Source organism: Erythrolamprus reginae, chromosome 2, assembly GCF_031021105.1.
Source record: "Erythrolamprus reginae isolate rEryReg1 chromosome 2, rEryReg1.hap1, whole genome shotgun sequence".
Classification (NCBI taxonomy): Eukaryota; Metazoa; Chordata; class Lepidosauria; order Squamata; family Dipsadidae; genus Erythrolamprus; species Erythrolamprus reginae.
Window position 1 is genome coordinate 137,183,191 of NC_091951.1, and position 19,664 is coordinate 137,202,854.

General features: G+C 40.5%; 2 protein-coding genes across 3 annotated transcripts in view; both read right to left on the minus strand.

Moving 5' to 3' along the window:
- The window catches only part of MAP2K7 (mitogen-activated protein kinase kinase 7), a 38,131-nt gene extending 32,195 nt beyond the window's left edge, over positions 1-5,936 (minus strand). Inside the window, exon 1 of one of the 2 annotated variants that reach the window (XM_070739564.1) lies at positions 5,664-5,936. In XM_070739564.1, coding sequence (XP_070595665.1) covers positions 5,664-5,787 — 124 coding nt within the window. In that variant the 5' untranslated portion in view covers positions 5,788-5,936. The remainder of the gene's footprint in view (positions 1-5,663) is intronic. The other variant, XM_070739562.1, reaches the window with a different exon arrangement.
- A 5,618-nt stretch (positions 5,937-11,554) lies between these two features.
- Positions 11,555-14,055, minus strand: LOC139159433 (volume-regulated anion channel subunit LRRC8D-like). Its single transcript, XM_070736750.1, has 2 exons — positions 13,977-14,055; positions 11,555-12,738 (listed from the first exon to the last, which is right to left on the minus strand). The coding sequence occupies exon 2, from the start codon at positions 12,734-12,736 to the stop codon at positions 11,555-11,557; it is 1,182 nt and encodes a 393-aa protein (XP_070592851.1). The 5' UTR covers positions 12,737-12,738; positions 13,977-14,055.
- Positions 14,056-19,664: the final 5,609 nt, after the last annotated feature.

Genomic DNA, 19,664 nt, shown 5'->3' on the forward strand with positions numbered 1-19,664 from the left:
CATTACTCCAGAGAAACTTCAAATTAGGATGTTCATATTTGTCTAACTACATGTAGTTATTAGGGAAATGAATTACTTCAGACTCAAATTGAAAATGTGCTTCAAAACATGTGATCACAAAGCGAGATCTTCCAATTTAGCCCATTATATTCCATTATATTTTCATTTCACCAGCAGATGGTTGACAAATTATTGGTCTAGTGGTACTTTTACATAATATATAAATTAAAACCACCTTCCCCAAATGTTAATCTTATGTTAGCTAAGAAAAAACTTGGTTGTCCATTTCCCAAATACATTTCCTAAATATGTTTTTAATATATATTTATTAAAACATAGGAATACCCATAATAATATAAATTGATTTTTTAGAATTATTATTATATGAAATAAAGGACAATTGTCGTAAGGTTAATTTTGATCCACAGGCTTAACGAATTTTAAGCTATTTATTAACATCCACTTCAACCCTTAGCCATACAACAGCAAAAAAAAAGTGTGTGTGTGTGGCAGAAATCTACACACAATTCTAGTTAGTATCTTCAATATGAAATACAGTAGCTCATAAATATTGTTTGTCAATATTGTTCCCACTTCAAATGATATTGGAGTGGGACTAAAGAAACCCAGGTTCCAGTCCAATTTTAATAATAAAAATTCCTTGAGTGACTTTCAGCCAATCATACTCTCATAAATAATTCCCTCATAGATTTGTGGTGATAAAATGAAATAAAATCCCTGTATAAGTCAATGCAAACTTATCAAAATGATTCAGACTATAAATTTAATCAACAAAGCTGTTTAAGATAGTTGTCTTATTTTATTTTATTTTAGAAAACCTAGTTGCATCTATTATTGCTTATATTCTACAAGGCTTTCTCCATTAGGTTTTAAGTGATTAGCTATTACAAGGCTGGATGATCCTCAAGTAATGCTCTGCACCCAGAGACTGGGCCACTAGAATTTTATTCAAAAACTTCCCTTTTCAATGTTATTTTGGGGGGGTCTCAGATAAGAAATATCTGAGATGCTGGTCTTAAATAAATAACCTAACATTTTGTCCTTGAATCTCAGTGGCTCCATTTTCAATTGTTTTGGAAATATGAACTTTGGAGTTTAAAAGTTGAAATGTGGGTTGTTCCCAGATGTTTCCTGCTCCTATACCCAACCTTAAGCCTCCCAACCCAACCCAAATAATTTGTCCCATCCTTTTTTGTATACAGGGCATTCAAAAAGTATTCAGACCGCTTTCACTATGCTGCAGCCTGATTCTACACTTGCTGGGTTTCTCCCCCCCCCCTCATTAATCTACACTCAGTACCCCATAATGACTGAATGAAAAGAGAATTTTAGAAATATCTATCAATTTATTAAAAAGAAGCAAACAATGAAATATCACATTGACATAAGTATTCAGACTCTTCACTCAGTACTCTGTTGAAGTTCCCTTGGCAGCAATTACAGCCTCAAAGACTTTTTGGGTATGACACCTGGATTGGAGGATTTTCTGCCATTCTTCCTTGCAAATCCTCTCAAGCTCAATCAGGTTGTATGGCTTACTGAATCCAGAGATGTTCAGTAAGGTTCAAGTCAGGACTGTGGCTGGGCCACTCTAGGACATTCAGAGTTGTCTCTAAGTCACTCCTGTGTTCTCTTGGCTGTATGCTTAGGATCGTTGTCATGTTGGAAAGTGAACCCTTGGTTCACTCTGAGGTCCTGAGCGTTGTGGAACAGGTTTTCATTGAGGACATCCCTGTATTTTGTTCTATTCAACTTTTTCTCAACCCTGACCAGTCTCTCAGTCCCTGCTGCTGAAAAACACTAATGCTACCACCATCACACTTGATGAATAGTGCCTAATTTCGTCCAGACATACATAATGTTTAGAATGGAGGCAAAACAGTTCAATCTTGGTTTCATCATATCAGAAAATCTTATTCCTCACAGTCTGAGAATACTTCAAGTGCTTTTTTGCAAAGTCCAAGTAGGTTTTCGTGTGTTTTGCACTGAGGGGAGGAGAGGCTTTGGTCTCGCCACTCTGCCATAAACCCACATCATGAGGGCTGCCCTTCTGGACCTCTATCCCATCTCCACACTGGATCTCTGCATCTCAGTCAGATTGACCCATGGGTTCTTGGTCACCTCACTTACTACTGCTCAATTTGACCAGATGAGTAGCTCTTGGAAGAATATTGGTTGTGCCAAACTTCATCCATTTGAGAGTTGCGGAAGCCATTGTGCTCTTAGGAACCTTCAATGCAGCCAAAATTTTACTGTAGCCTTTCCCATAGCTGTGCCTTGCAATAACCCTGTTTCTGAGTTCTGCAGGCAGTTCCTTTGACCTCATGGCTTTCGCTCTGCTGAAGTATGCATTGTCAGCTGTGAGGCTTTCTATAGAGAGGTGTATGCCTTTCCAAATCATGTCCATTCAATTTACCATAGATTGACTCCAATCAAGATGAAGAAACATGTGAGCAATGATCAAGAGAAATGAGAGGTACCAAAGCTAAATTTCATATGTTATTCCAAGGGGTCTGAATACTTACATATATCGATGTGATATATGTTTGTGTGCTTTTAATAAATTTACAAACATTTCTAAATTTCTGTTTTCCTTTTGTCATTATGGGGTATTGCATGTAGATTAATGAGGGGAAAAAATAAATTGAACGATTGTAGAATCAGGCTGCGGCACAACAAAACTGACAAAAGTGAATGGGATCTGAATACTTTTTGAATGCACTGTAATTGCCATCATTCCAATAATAACCCACAGACTTCCCGCTGATCAGGAGAGTGATTTTGCAGCTTCATCCAAAGGAAATTTGCTAAATACTAGTGCAGCAATGGGCAAGAAGGAAGATCACCTAATTTTTTAGCCTAGTAGGAGACCAAGCTATACATAATACTATTAGCTGTGTTATACTGTATATTATAATATAGTTACAATAACACTCACAGTAGCGGAGGAGACATAATTTGTTTCACTGTTCAGATTTTGGAAATATTCTTAAGACATTGTTGAAGACATCTATCAACCCAAACTATCTATTTAGAAATATTCTTAAGACATTGTTGAAGACATCTATCAACCCAAATGATAACCATACAAGATTCTAGAATGTCACAAGCAAACCCAAAGAGGAATAAACTAAGCATTAGGTCAATCTGGATCTAAAACTGATATCCAAGAGCAAAAGTCCTATTCCAAGATTCCTATGGGATTTGTATAGGTATGTGGAATAGCCATGGATATATATTTCATGTAACTGCCATCTATATGGCAGTCACATATATACTGTACATAGATTTTTATTTGCACAGCAAACTGTATGAACATAGTATTCTTCCACACAAGAATGGTCCAACCATCATCTTTCTCATAGAATCCTCAATTAGCATAGCTAATGGTCTGAGTCTTCGGAGAGGGGCGGCATACAAATCCAATCAATCAATCAATCAATCAATCAATCGATTTTAGTTTACCTACTTTGGACAAATCAGTTTCACCACTTCTGCTCTCAAGATACTCAATTCCATATCTGTTCTCTGGATACTCAATTCTCCTGTTCTCTCTGAACAGATTTTAGGTGGATTTACCTCAAATGAGCCTCAAAACTGAACCTGGCACTGTATAATTTGCCACTGTTAAGACGGCTTGGCCCACTTCAAACATATTAGGGATTTGCAACAAATCCATATGGGGACGTCTTATAATTTCTGAAGCTTTTCAAGTCAGAAACAGTTAGGACATGATGAACATATTTAAATGCAACATGAGAAAAATGTAGAAAAGAAATTTAGGCTTTATAGGCCTTTCTCTAGGAATCTGGGCTGGCTGGCCAGACACAAATACTGTAGAGCAGTCATGTAATTGAGTATAATTCTTCTAATATTCTGAGTCAGTTCTATCATTAGCAGGTGTGTGGTACTATATTTAACAGCATTGCCCACAAAAAATTAGGCAAGGAAAGGACAATATGTCAAAAAGAAATGGAGAATGTCCAGCCATTGGAAATGAATAAAAATACAGATAAATCTGAATGTAAATAAAACAAGCTTTCAGTTTTAACTTAAAAGAACAAGCCCTGGATATCATACTTTCATTACTGTCTGGATTCAAACAAAATGTTTATCCTGCTTAACAAACTCATCCATTTTCTGTCATGCAACCAATCACCATTTCAATTCAGAACCAAACCAACACACATTTTGGAAAAAAAAAATCCAAGGTTTGTGGGTATGCAGTAATAAGAGCTAAAACTTTAACTGACTTGTTGAGAACGGAGTAGGAAACTTGTAAGCAGAATATACAAAACATCCTATATTTAGCCTGGAACTTGAATCTCAACTCTTTTCAGACATACACAGGCACCAATCTTGCAGAGAGATTCTATAAATATTTTTTAAGTTTTGAAATCCTTCTGTAGTCAGGTGCTTTCACTCTTCTACTTCAAAAGACCATTGGGTCTTAGTGCGAGTCTTTAAAAGTCCTTTTAAATAATAATAATAATAATAATAATAATAATAATAATAATAATAACAACAACAACAACAACAACAACAATAACATGATTATAATTATAATTATTATTCAAATGAAAACATTTGAAAACAATAAACAATGACAAAAATCACTGTCAGTTGTAAAAGGCCACGGTAATTGGACCTGCACACATCATACAAAAATACACCACACAGTCCTAGAAGTGTTCGACTTGTGATATTGTGATACGAAATCCAGCATATAAATCTTATCTGTTGTGTATTACTGTTCTTTGAATAAAATAACAACAACAACAATCCATTCATCTGCACATATCTAGGTTCTCCCTTTGCCCCAACAGATTTCATAGATGTGAAGGCAGCTCGTATTCATGTGTTCACCAACTGTAGACAACCAATTAGACAACCATAAAGCACCCTAACCCTAACGTGTCCTGTGAATTCAGCCCATTTAGCTCCTTTATTGCAAATATGGTGGTGTAACACTCACTAAACCAGGGGTGCCCAGCCTTGGCCACCTTAAGCCTGGTGGACTTCAACTCCCAGAATTCTGGGAGTTGAAGTCCTCCAGGTTTAAAATGGCCAAGATTGGAGACCCTTGCACTAAACAACCTGGCAGACGTGTCAATGCTGACACTTCCTTCAGCCAGTCCTTTTACCTTGACCTTGTAATTAGGGTTAACTGTGAACACCTCTGACGTTGGGCTTCAGGAACACCCCCCCCCCCCAAAAAAAAATTCAGGACATAGGGGCTTCCACTCACCACTGTACATATCTCTTTCTACCATACTCTTCCTTCCCACTCTTTCCCCTTCTTGTTCTTCCCAAATTGAGGCGCAATTCTTGGGCTTCCTTCCTTCCCTCCCTCCCTCCTTCCTTCCTTCCTTCCTTAAGGCTCAGGGAAGCAGATCTTGGCTTCAGTTCTTTCCCTCCTCCCTCCCCTCCTCCTTCCTTCCTTCCTCCTTCCCTTCTTCCTCAAGGCTCAGGGAAGCAGACTTTGGTTTCAGCTCTTTCCTTTCTGCCCCCCCCCCCGGCGGCATCTCCCTTTCCCTCCCTCCCTCTCCCTTCCGCCCCCCCCCCCCGCAACCCGTTCAGTTTCCGAGCGCCTTCCAAGCTGGGCCTGCCACAGCCAAGCAAGGCCCCTTCCCCTCCCTTACTAGGCCGAGCCCGGGCCGGACTGATCTCCAGGTTGAGGTCGATGCGCCGGCGGGCTTCCCGGTTCTCCTGTTTCAGCTTGGCCTCCAAGCGGGACAGCTTCTGCTCCAACGAGGACGCTGCCATCTTCCCCCCCTCCCTCCCCCGGAGCCGCCGCCGCCGCCGCGCAGCCAGAATGCACAAACACCGCAACGCGCAGGCGCGGTGCGATCCAACCAGGCCACCGTAACTCTAACCTCCTTCTCCTCCTTCTTCTTCTTCCTCCTCCGGCCCCCGTTTTTTTCCCCTGCGCTTGTTTTGGTTGGCAGGATGGGCTCGCGCGCATGCGCGAGGCTGGAACCGGCTTCCCTTTCCTTGTGCCGGTCCCGGCACCTGCGGGGAAGTTTTGAAAGAAGGCATATGGCCATATGTGTGTCCGTTGCTGATCTCGGTTAACGTTTGGTGAGCCTGCCGAGCCATCCTGCCGAGCGGTTGATCGAAGCGCCCATCGGTCCTCGGGTTTCTGATCGCGCCCATCCGACGTTTCAAAGCTGCGTTTTCACATCCGACTGAAACTAAATTGTCGCTCGCTTATCAGCTTGTATGTTGTGGCTCGCTTATGGACTAGTTAGTGGGGTTTGCTGTAATTATGGGGCTTGTGGTGGACAAGTGAACTATGGTTTAACAGAGATGTCCAGGCTCCAGGGACGTCTTAAAGATAAGGAAAGGTTATTAAACACACGAGTAGAGAATAAATATATTTAAATTAAATTTGAAAGTCAAACCAAAATGCATCATATGTGTGCCTTATATCTCGCTCTAACACTTTCAGATTATGTTGTATATTGAAAGATTTTGCTCGTTGGATTAGCAATCCCCCCCCCCAAATCATCTGCCAAACATTGAAGCCTTTAGTGCTAAAAAAAAATAATAACCCGGAATAGTCACAATTTCTGAGTGTATAGGCAGGATGAAAAACAAGGGATAAATCAAAGAGCTTAGAAGTGTAACTGTGCATTGATCAACAGAAAGTGAATTGATTTATGTACTCTATAAAATCTGCGAATAAAAAGCATCCATGAGTTGCATTATGGAGAAGTAAGAGACCATTAGATTTACCATAAGGTCCCTGACCCCAGTTGGCTTGGGTGCTGCTTTTGGTGAAGTCTTCTAGCCAGAGACTTCTGCAAAATAGCCAGAATTTCCTATACAGTAATCTTTTCTATTTTAAAATTAGAAATGACAGGCACACAAAAAACATTTCATGATGATAGCTGCATGTTTGGGAAAACATGTTTATGGAAACCATAGTACAGTATACTAAATCTGGAAGAAAGTAGTTTGGAAGAAATGATTACTCTTAAATTGGCAAGAACAATCAACACCAAAGATTTACTCTGAATACTAATGTTCATTTAACAGCCCTGGAAGTTTATTTAAGGATACCCTTGTGACTTTTAGAGAATCAATTTTGTTTTAGTATGTAACTGGATGACTACCCAAGGAAGGTATAGTGCTAGATTCTTGCACTGGGCAGGAGATTATCTTAATGGTCCATGTCAACTTTTATATCCTGTCTCCTTTAATCCATTAACAAGAATTTGCAGGACCACCGTAGACAGGCAGCAATTGCAAGTATAGCTCCTTAAGGGAGCTAGGTTTCTCTTTGGAGAATACCCCATTATAGAGGCACCAAATTAGGGCATCCAGACATCACTTTAAATATTTGCTACGTTCTCCTGCTTGGAGAATTTCTTGATTTCCAGATTCCATTCTTGGTCTGGAAATCCTGAAGCACCTTCCTTCCAATTCCTTAGATGGTTATGATGGAAAGGAAAACCTTATTTGAAATAACAAAGAACTATTTAGTTGGACAAACCTGGAACAAATTGCTTCAGGCCTACCAGAACTACTGAACTATGTGAACATATTTTCATCACCTCTTGTCCCACTGAACTGAAAAAGGTGTGTGTTTTCTCATGAGCTAGCCAGCACCATCATCTGGCCTTAAATAGAGGTCTAAAATGGAAGTGCACAAAAACAGTTATGATGCAGAAAATAGGGCCACATATTTACTGTAATGAAATTTTGGCAGAAACTTGGATTGCCTCATCTTAGGACTTAAACCCATAACTGCTAACAATCAGGAGACTGGAAAAGACTGTAACAATACAAGAACTGGAAAAGGACATATTTATTATTATTATGTCAATACAACTCAGCAAACGAGATCATTATGCTGGATTTTGTATTTCATCACCAGTCGGGCGCTTCCCAAGCACCTAGGACTGCGTGATGTAGCGGCGAATTATGTTTGCCGATCCCAGTAAAGCGGCCTTTTGCAATTGACAGATGGAGATTTTGTCAATTGCGATGGTTTTCAAATGTCCGCTGAGATCCTTTGGCACTGCGCCCAGCGTGCCAAGTACCACTGGGACCACTTTCATGGCTTATGCCAGAGTTGTTGCAGCTTGATTTTTAGATCTTTGTATTTCACTAATTTCTCTAGCTGCTTCTCCTCAATTCTGCTGTCCCCTGGGATTGCGATGTTGATGATCCCATACTTTCTTTTTCTCCACAATCAGGATGTCTGGTGTGTTATGCTTCAGAATTCGGTCAGTCGGAAGTCCCACAGTAGTTTTGCTTGCTCATGTTCGACTACTTTTTCGGGCTTATGATCCCACCAGTTCTTTGCCACTGGTAAATGGTAGTTCCAGCATATGTTACAGTCGATCATCTATGCCACAGCATCATGTCTGTGCTTGTAGTCAGTCTGTGCGTTCTTTTTGCAGCAGATTATTATTATTATTATTATTATTATTATTATTTATTAGATTTGTATGCTGCCCCTCTCCGAAGACTCGGAGCGGCTTCCAACAACAATACAGTGTACAAATCTAACTGTTAAAAACAAACAGTTATAAAAACCCTTATTTAAAAACAATCACAGTCATAACCATACATAAAGCAGGACAGTCAGGAGAATCAATTTTCCCATGCCTGGCGACATAGGTGGGTTTTCAGGAGTTTACGGAAGGCAAGGAGGGTGGGGGCAGTCCTAATCGCCGGAGGGAGTTGATTCCAGAGGGCCGGGGCCGCCACAGAGAAGGCTCTTCCCCTGGGTCCCGCCAGATGACATTGTTTTGTCGACAGAATCCGGAGAAGGCCAACTCTGTGGGACCTAATTGGTCGCTGGGATTTGTGCGTCAGAAGGTGGTTCTGAAAGTATTCTGGTCTGATAGTAATTCAGGCAAAAGAAATACTGCTTAATTATGACCAGCATTTAGATTCAGCACCTGCCCGCTTCCTTGGAGGAGCGGGGTTGCCTTCAACTCAGTATTTATCGGTATTGTGGGTGACTGCAATTAGCTCATCAGAAGGTATCCAGGAGAGGATGCAAAGTAGGACCAAATCCACAAGCTGCCCATGGGCTTTCCTATTCCTGGCGTATGGCTTCTGATTTCAAATGGCTTCAACTATGATCTTTACAATATAATATGCTGATGATGTCACCTAGTTCAGGTAATAAAATGTCTGAAAGTAAACAGCCAAACTCGAAGAACACCAAGGACATCTCCCTTCAAACCTGAGCTATGAATATTCATCTTTGTCATAATTAAACAGAATTATCAGAACTGGAGAAGTCTCTTGAATGAGAAGCAAAACCTCTTCAAGGAAAAATAAAGAAAGCCCAATTGCCTCTTGAAAAAGCACTTTTGGGGTAATTAAAAGAGCATATACATACTGGCTGGTCCCAAACTAGACTGGGAGCTATATTTCTGTTTCCAAAACTAACAGGAATGGTGGTGGCCGGAGGAACAGATCCTAGCCTTTGCCGAGTTTGTGACTACACTGGGCAGAGCCTTGCCTACATTTTCACTGCACTGGAGAGAAAGCCCCACAAAGGGGGTCAGGTTTGAGGGCAACAGCCTGGGCCTAACGTAGGAATGAGAGGTATAAGGGGTCAGGGCTCCTCCTCCTCTGAGCCAGTGGTTACCCTACTAGCTACTCTGCACAGAAAAGGCACTACCCCGTACCCAGCTCCAACATTCATAGCAGCCTCAACCAGCACCATGCAACCATCCTTAGAGCCTAGGTAGCCATAGAGAAATTACAAAAAAGTTGCAGCTTTGCAGGAACTTTTAAATTGAATAAATGTATGTAAGATGGCATACATTTTTCCTCTTCCCTTTTGACTGTCAAGATATTTTTCTATCGATGCCTAAAAAGATTTCAGAGTTGTGGGCCTTGCAATGCTCTGAGATTGCTGCTTCCTTGTGTTCGGCTCTAGCACATCCAGGGAAGATGAAGGAACAGGAGAATCCGTCTCTTCTCTGGGTGATGTGCTTTGAGCTATTACTTTTAGGAATTGGCAGCCTTTCACCTCCTCTGTGTCCTGCTCAGTTTGCACTAAACCTTTTGTAGGCTCATCTTAGCCTCTGCAGCTATCCTCCATTCTTTTGTCTTTTCAGTAGAGTGAATCTCAGTTTTTTAAAATAGCATTGCATCTGTTTTGAGTGCCTTTTCTCTGCCGTGACATCCCATTGAATATTGATTTACAGTTTTAAAATCAACCTTTTTAAAGTCCAAGATGTATCTTGACTAAACTTATTACTTAGGATCAGGCCAAGGATAGCTGATCCTGTGCCTTCCTCTGTCCTCCCCCAGGAGAATATTGTCAGCAACACAAATTTCCTACTTTTGGTAATTATCTCTCAAGAAATGTTGGGGTGAAATAAACACATGTACATAGAAACACACAGTTTCTAACAAACCTTAAGAGTCTTTTCAGCAGGTGATATGTAGCTCTTCCCAGCAAGGCACAGACAAGGAAGCAAGAACTACATAGACTTCTATAAAGTGTGTTTAATGTTAGAATTGAAGGTAAATTGGATAATTTTGAAAACAGCAGCAAATTTCCTGTCTTCTTGCATCAGTGGTTGATGAAGATTTGTGTCACTTTGAACCAATTTCTTCTTCCTAGGCTTTTTGCAGCCTGGGCTGAGCTGCTTTTTATTACCAAATTCTTTCTTATCTCTTGATGCTTTATATTCAATGTTCCTTCCATGACTTTCCCACCTCCGATAATCTCTCATAGAACTCATGTTAGTAATTAAAAATAAAATGAGCTCCAATGCTAAGAGTTATTCATTTAAATTCCTCTGACGTACATTTATTGTTTGCTCTTTTACTGACAAATCTATAATGCTTAAAAGGAAAAGGGAAAAAATGCTTTTCCAATATTGTCTATCCAGTTTCCGTAACAGTATTAGTTGCAACAAAATGTGCTCTAGATTTAGCCTGACTTTTGTTCAGTAAGTTTCTGCTCACTTATTGCCTATGGAGCAGCAGGATTGGTATTCCTCTATGTCCTCCTCTTTCATTTCCTCTGTTTTTAATTTATAGAGGATGATCCCTTTTTTGTTTGAAAAATAAGAAGCACTGATATCTTTTTTTTTTAAGCTGAGGGACTTGGCAATAAGTTAACAACAGTCAGACCAGGTATTTTATTTTATACTTAAAGCCAACTACAGTCAATTTATGACCTGGTTTTTTATCTACTTATCAATTCCTAAACTTATTTTCCTTTGGGATAAATGTTTCATTCATGGCATATTATAATATGACTTACTTCTAAAATCACTCTTGTAACGCACAATTTTTAGCAAGGAGTAAAATATAATTGTATTAGCTCTTAATGAATCTGGCCTATTTTTAAATATTTTTAAACATTTCTTGTTTATTATATGCAAATTTTAAAGATTTTCTTCTGTTTTAATAAGTGGATTACACCAGAATTTTTATGGCACCTGAAACAGAAACACTCAGCTTTTTAATCTTTTAGTCTTTTTAATCAATAATTTGTTATGAATTTGTTAGATTGCTTGTTCTCTTATTTACAAGAATATCTGTTTTATTTTGATGATAGGGAAGGATAATGGGAACCAGCCTTATCTTTAATTCCCAGTTTATTGCTGGGGACTACATCCAGCATGTCATTCTTGTGCATGGCTGATAAGAAATTAGCAAGCCGCCATGAATAAAGTTGATTACACTGGTCAGCCATGTGTAGCAAAAAGGCAAAATCATTCTGTCCATCTGGGATATCAAAGAGACAACAGTCTTCACGGGCTTGCTTAAAAGAATATTTCTCCAGTGGTTGCCACAAAAGCCATAAGAATGAATAAACTCCCACAATTCCATACAGGAATACTAAAAATATATAAGTAGCTATCAATTTCTGTAGAAGGAAAGCCATGCTATGGGTACAGATGAATGTAGAGTAACCAATGACGTTTTGTATGTCTGCCAGGCAAAGATGCTTGAAGGAGATGGAACCTACACAGTTCAAGGTATAACCCAGCACAGTTATAACCTTTGCAATTTTGAAGATGGTTTGTCCCAAGTAGATTCTATAAATCATCCTACCACCTTCAGTGTGTGCCCTAAATCTACGGATCTTCTCAAAAAGGGCCTGGCCAAGTTCCTGATCTTTTGAATCTAGGATGGGAGAAGGGGAAGGAGGCTTGAGTTGTCTTAGATACCCCCTACTAACAGTATTTGTGCATGCACCTAGGAAGTGCTGGCAACCTATTTCAGAGAGAGCCTTGGTGGTCCAAGGTGACTCAAAACATTTCATCAGAATGGACAAGAAGTGTTCAATTTTTGATGAAGTCTTAGGATATCGGAACCAGAAATTGTTGCTTGCCATTAAGAACAGTGAATTGACAAGTGCAAAGTAAGGGAAATACTTCAAGAACCAGGGCAGAACTTTCTGATAACAGACATAGCTGATATATAGATACTGTTGGTAGTCCAGATTGATTGAGCGAGGACTGTTTGCCACAGGAAGCTCTTCACTGATGGTTTGATCCACAGCTTGAGGCTTGGGTTCAACTGCTGAAGTCTCATTTAGCTTATAATTCAGAGGAAGGCAAGTCATATGATCAACAGAGATTAGTAGAGTCCCTGAGAGAAGGGAAATCATCAGCATTGCTAGAACCAAATAGTCCATCAGAACATCCCACCAAGGCTTTAAAGACTGGAACTGGGCAAGGCTGTCATTGAAGAAAGTGACTTCTGACAGGGTAAACATCACTAGGAAAAAAATCAAATAATTAATAGGAATATGCATAATTTGTTTGACTTTTGCGCTGAAACAGCAACGACACCAATGCCACAAGTTTGAAACCCGTGCACTAAAACAAATGGAGATTTTAGAGCATTTGCAGCCAAGCAAGTAGGATGCTTGGCTGCATAGCTAGAGGTATAACAAGCAGGAAGAGGGAGATTGTGATCCCCTTATATAGAGCGCTGGTGAGACCACATTAGTAATACTGTGTTCAGTTCTGGAGACCTCACCTACAAAAAGATATTGACAAAATTGAACGGGTCCAAAGATGGGCTACAAGAATGGTGGAAGGTCTTAAGCATAAAACGTATCAGGAAAGAATTCTGTATAATCTGGAAGACAAAAGGGAAAGGGGGGACATGATCGAAACATTTAAATATGTTAAAGGGTTACATAAGGTCCAGGAGGGAAGTGTTTTTAATAGGAAAGTGAACACAAGAACAAGGGGACACAATCTGAAGTTAATTGGGGAAAAGATAAAAAACAACGTGAGAAAATATTATTTTACTGAAAGAGTAGTAGATCCTTGGAACAAACTTCCATCAGACGTGGTAGATAAATCCACAGTAACTGAATTTAAACATGCCTGGGATAAACATATATCCATCCTAAGATAAAATACAGAAAATAGTATAAGGGCAGACTAGATGGACCATGAGGTCTTTTTCTGCCGTCTGTCTTCTATGTTTCTATTTACTGTCATAATTTCAGTTTATGTGTGTTTGTGTACGCGTGCCTGTCTCCCTCCCTCCTTCTCTCTCAAATATATTTCAAATGCTTGTCTTTTACTGAATGTAAAGTATTCATAAATAAACAAATACAATAAAAATGCTATTGCAGGTCTCCTGAGCGGATGATATTGTTTGCTGTTTTTTCCAGTGGGAACTTATTAACTCAAGTGGGAAGTTTGGGTCATTTTATTACTGTTACATTTTATAAACAACCTTAAGACCAATGGCAGCTGCTAGTCTATTTAAAGTTTTTAGACAAAGTATGTAATTCACTAGCTGAGCTGGTCTTTGTTTTAGAATGATTGATGACAGCCTGATTGATGTGGTTTGTAAACCACAGTTTATAGTTCAGAGTGCCATGTGGCAAAACAAATAACCCCCACCTTACTGTTTGCCCACATTATCCACGGACCCATGAATCTGCCTCCCCTCTCTTATTCTTTCGCTTCCTCTGTCCTGCACCAGCTCCTCACCTGCAGGAAGAAGATCCTTTCTGCAGGCAATCTTCTCTTCCTTTTTTCCTACCCAGGAGGGTACCGGTTCCCAAATCTTCTCTCCTTTATCTGTGATTGCCTAGATTTCTCAGGGCAACTCACCAGAGGCTTTATTTCATCTCCATGGCAAAGGACTGGAAGTGGGGGGTGGAGGGGCGAGAACAAAGCTAGTGTGACCTAGCCAGGAGGACTCATTCGCTTTCAGCATGACTGCCCTCTCTTGAAATGCAAACAGCAAAACACGAAGGAGGGAAAGAAAAAAAAAATAAAACTAGCAAAAATCACTACACATATTAAATCATAGAACTTTTAAGAGAATTTGTTGTTGTTGTTGTTTTAAAAATGTACTCTTCCAACAATGCTGAATAAGGCCAACTGACGCCTACACACAACAGTGGTGTCTCGCTATTAAAATTACAGAGGCAAAACTATCACACCAGGAGATGGAAACAAGCGGGATATATGACATCTTTAATGCAAACTTTTAAACTTCACCATGCCAAAGAAAACTTATTAACAATGCAGATTAAAGTGGAACACAGCAGATAAGGACAATTGCCAAAAAAAAGGGAGGGGGATGGACTAAAAAGTTGAATACAGGTAGTCCTCAATTTACAACCATAATTGAGCCCAAAATGTATGTTGTTAAGTGAGAAATTTGGTAAATGGATGAGTTTTGCCTCATTTTATGACTCTTTTTTTGCCACATTTGTTAATTTACTTTATTTTACTTCTAAGTCCACTTAATTCCTAGTGGGCTCTGGGCGGCATATAGTCATAGGTAATATAAACAATAAAATACATAGCATTAAATAACACAAGAAATATAAACTAATAAAAATCCCAAACAAACATTCGTTCAACAACATTCATCTCTATGGGGCCAAGCAGTTGTTCTATGGCCCCCAAACCTGTCGGCAGAGCCATGTTTTCACAGCCTTTGGGAAGGCCAGAAGGGTGGGGGCAGTATGAATCTCTGGGAGCAGTTGGAGCAGCTGGAGCCGCCACAGAGAAGGCCCTCCCACGTGACCCCATCAATTGGCATTATCTGGCTGACGGGACCTGGAGAAGGCCGACTCTGTGGACCCTGGTCAGTCGCTGTGAATTTCATGGCAGAGGACTGTCCCATAGCCTGGTCCAATGTAGGGCTTTACCTAAGTGAATTGCTGCGGTTGTTAAATTACTAACACAGTTGTTAAGTGATTCTGGTTTCCCCACTGACTTTACATATCTTAAGGTTGCAAAAGGGGAATCACATGACCCTGGGACATTGCAATTATCATGTCAGTCAGCTGTCAAGTATCTGAATGTAAATCACATGACCATGGGGGTGCGGGGTGCTGCAACAGTTCTAAGTGTGAAAAATGGTCATGTCACTTTTTTCAGTGCTGTTGTAACTTTGACCAAATTGTCACTAAACAAACATTTGTAAGTCAAAGACCCCCTGTATGGCAGTTGTTACATTCTCAGACTGAAGCCCATAGGCTTTAGTCAGGTCCTCCATTCTGGAGGGAAATTACTGACTGCTGATTGGCTAGACCAGAGGTGGGTAAAATTGGCTCTTCTATCACATGTGGACTTCAAATCCCAAAATTCCTGAGCCAATCATGCTAGCTCAGGAATGCTGGGAGTTGAAGTCCACATATCATAGAGAAGCCAATTTTGCCTACCTTTGGGCTAGACTGTCTGGCAGCTCCCTATAAAAGGGCTGGTGTTAGACAGAGCTTTTACTGGGTTGTAATAGTTGCCAAATAAAAAGCTGTTGTTTTGAAGCCACTTCTGTCTGCCTCTTCCATTCACCCTATTCAAGAGCAATGAAAGAGATGATACGTGTGTATGTGTGTGAGGAGGACTCTATGGTGTCCTCATTCCCTGGGTACCTTAAGCAAGTACCTACTCGGAAATTTAAGGAAGCATAGATGATTCTTCTATATTTTGATTCTCACGACAATCTTAGGTAGAAACTTACTGGAATTGTGCTTAGGTTTTGAAGGAAGCATCCACAAAGTGTTCTTTTTTATTATTATTATTATTATTATTATTATTATTATTATTATTATTATTATTTATTAGATTTGTATGCTGCCCCTCTCCGAGGACAAGAAAACAAATCCAATATTTAAAACAGTTTAAAACCCTTAACATAAAAACAATCATACATCTCATACAGACCATACATAAAGTGGAAATGGCTCAGGGGAATCAATTTCCCCGTGCCTGACGGCAGAGGTGGGTTTTGAGGAGTTTGCAAAAGGCAAGGAGGGTGGGGGCATCCTAATCTCCAGGGGGAGTTGATTCCAGAGGGTCGGGGCCACCACAGAGAAGGCTCTTCCCCTGGGTCTCGCCAGATGACATTTCATCGACGGGACCCGGAGAAGGCCAACTCTGTGGGACCTAACTGGTCGCTGGGATTCGTGCGGCAGAAGGCTAAATATTAGCTAAGGGGTCTTAGAGCAAGCGTCTCCAACCTTGGCAACTTTAAGACTTATGGACTTCAACTCCCAGAGTTCCTCAGCAAGAAACTGAGAGTTGGAAAGCCACAAGTCTTATAAAGTTGTCAAGGTTGGAAACCCCTGCCTTACAGTCTTATCGGAATCAGAGAGCTCCAAGGGCAGCTCACTGCTGCCACCTGCAGGGGCAATAATTAACTTGATCTGGGAGATCTGTAGAGATTTTCAGTCTTCCACTTCATGGTTGTCCCCAAAGGTGCTTTTTCAGGAGGCAACTGGACACCCCCCCCCCCTTTTGAATACATTTCTCATCCAAGAAGCTTCCTTAGCTGTGACAAAGTAATGGGGAATGATCTGGGAGACTGCTGAAAATATCTGGAAATTGCCCAAGGAACTTTAAATGGGAACTCCCTGGGTAATCTGTCTGGAAAAACTAGATGGCCATACATTAAAAAAAAGTGCAGTACACACAACCATCTTGCACATTCTCTAACCTTTTGAGTTGTGTAGCATAGAAGGCTGTCTATAAAGCAATTGCCTCCTAGCCAGTTTTAAAGTGATGTGTGGCTAGAGCCCTGTGCTTTTATCTATCTATCTATCTATCTATCTATCTATCTATCTATCTATCTATCTATCTATCTATCTATCTATCTATCTATTTAATTTTTATGCCGCCCTTCTCCTTAGACTCAGGGCGGCTTACAACATGTTAGCAATAGCACTTTTTAACAGAGCCAGTATATCACCCCCACAATCTGGGTCCTCATTTTACCCACCTCGGAAGGATGGAAGGCTGAGTCAACCTTGAGCCGGTGATGTGATTTGAACCGCTGACCTTCAGATCTGCAGTCAGCTTCAGTGGCCTGCAGTACAGCACTCTACCTGCTGCGTCACCCCGGCTCTTTTGTTTAGAACTGTGCCCAACTAATTGGAAAAAACAATCACTCAAAAGACATAATGGATTAATAGAAATCATTAGAGGGAATGAAGATTTAGGGAACCATTTCATCACCTTGTCACTTAGTGAATGTTTTATGGCTGGTTCTAGCATCTGTTTTTCAAACAGGCAACAGGAGGGCATTTTATGACAAAGCCTATAACATTCCCTTTAAAAAATCATGGGCAGCCAAAGCTCAAATATTTTACCCTCATGCTTGTAGCTAGTGGTGTGTGTGTGTGTATAGGCACTAGCTCCCAACTTTTTCTGTTGACCTTAATTTCAGTTTGTCCTAAAAGGAGGAGATAAATGTACTTTACATTTTTAGCCGCTCTGAGTACTTTTGGAGTGAGCGGCATATAAATACAAATAATAAATAATAATTTTTTAGACTTTCTTCAGGCTTACCCATATATCCATTCCAAATTACAGTGTTTAACAGTAGGACCCAGTAACATTTTGGCTTTAAAGGCAAAAAAATGTTGGGAGGGAGGAAAGCACAGAAAGTTACACATACAGGTAATCTTTGTTTATAAACCCTAATTTAGAAATTATGCAATTTCTCCCAAACAGATTTGTCCTAACACTGTGTGGCTGTAGTAGAAATACCAATAATATAATTACAGGAAGACAGGTTGGGTTTGAGTTAGGGTTGTCTTGCTAGAACTCCTGATGTCCACTAGATGGCATCAAAGAGCCTCTGCTCTCTCAGTTAGGTTCAGTTGAAAGTGAGCAGCTAGAACAGTGATGACGACCCTATGGCACAGGTGCCACAGATGGCACTCAAAGCCATATCTACTGGCACATGAGCTGTTGCCCTAGTTCAGCTCCAACGAGCATGTGTGTACTGGTCAGCTGAATTTTGCCCCGCAGAGGGGAGGGTGTTTTTGGCTTTCAGAGAGCCTCTGGGGGGATAGGGGAGGGCATTCCCTCCCCCAGCTCCAGGGAAGCCTTTGGAGCCTGGGTAGGGCAAAACACGAGCCTACTGGGCCCACCAGAAGCTGGGAAACAGTCCATTTCCAGCCTCCAGAGGGCCTCTAGGGGGTGGGGGAAGCTGTTTTCGCCCTCCCTAGGCATTGAATTATGGGTGTGGGCACTCGTGCATGTTGTGCGATATTTTGCGCGCAGGGTCTTTCGGCACCTGAGGGAAAAAAGGTTCGCCATCACTGGGCTAGAATCTCCAACTGGGCTACCATTAATTACAACTCCATCTCCTTCTTTCACCAGCCATTGAACATCGTGCTTAAATGTAGTGTAATGCAGTGTTTCCCAACCTTGGCTGCTTGAAGATATCTGGACTTCAACTCCCAGAATTCCCCAGCCAGAATTCGCTGGCTGGGGAATTCTGGGAATTGAAGTCCAAATATCTTCAAGCAGCCAAGGTTGGGAAACACTGGTGTAATGAATCTGAGATATTTTGGACTTTTTAAGATGCTGATTGACAGTATCTTAAGAGACAAACATTTCCTTCAATAAAGCTCAATTTCTGATGACTTTAGGGACACATATATGGACCCTTTTTTGGCAACAATATAGAAATGGCATGCCAGTCGCTTTTTGGATTGTTTTCTTCAACTTTTCTAGCTCTGGAAATTCACATCACTACATGTGTCTATTCTTTCAGACCTGCAACCATGTTAAGTGGAAACCTCATTTATTGATTTGCTTAGCATACATTTAATTAAGGTTGCAATTTTACTCTATGCAATACAAGAACAAATCACTTCAACCTCACAGCTCTATGCACCTGGCACATACCAATAGATGAGGTTGCTCGTCATTGGAAAGCTATGAAAAAATTATGGGAAGGTTGACTTCTCATACAAAGTCTATTTCTTGACTAGGTTTTCAAGTTATAATATGCTGCATTTCTTTCCTAAAAATAGCTCACAGCAAATTGGTAACATGCAGAATTAAGCTTCATCTGTGCATAATTTCCAATGAAGTCTAACTAATTAGTTATCTGCCTTACATTTAAAAAATCATGATTAGGATGGGGGTGAAATTCAGCAGTTTTTGACAGGTTCTGGAGAACCAGTGGTGGAAAATTTTAGTAGTTTGGAGAACTGGCAAATACCAGTGTGGAGGGAATGGAGATTGTGCCGTATTCTTCCCTTGCCATATCCACCCAGCCATGCGCACAGAACTGGTGGGGAAAAATTTTGAATTTCACCCCTGTTTATAATATTCTGAACCTTCACATTTTATTTTAGATAAAGGAGGCAAGTTAGTCCCCCCCCCCCTGGCATTCCATCAACCGCTAGGTGGCAACAAGATGTA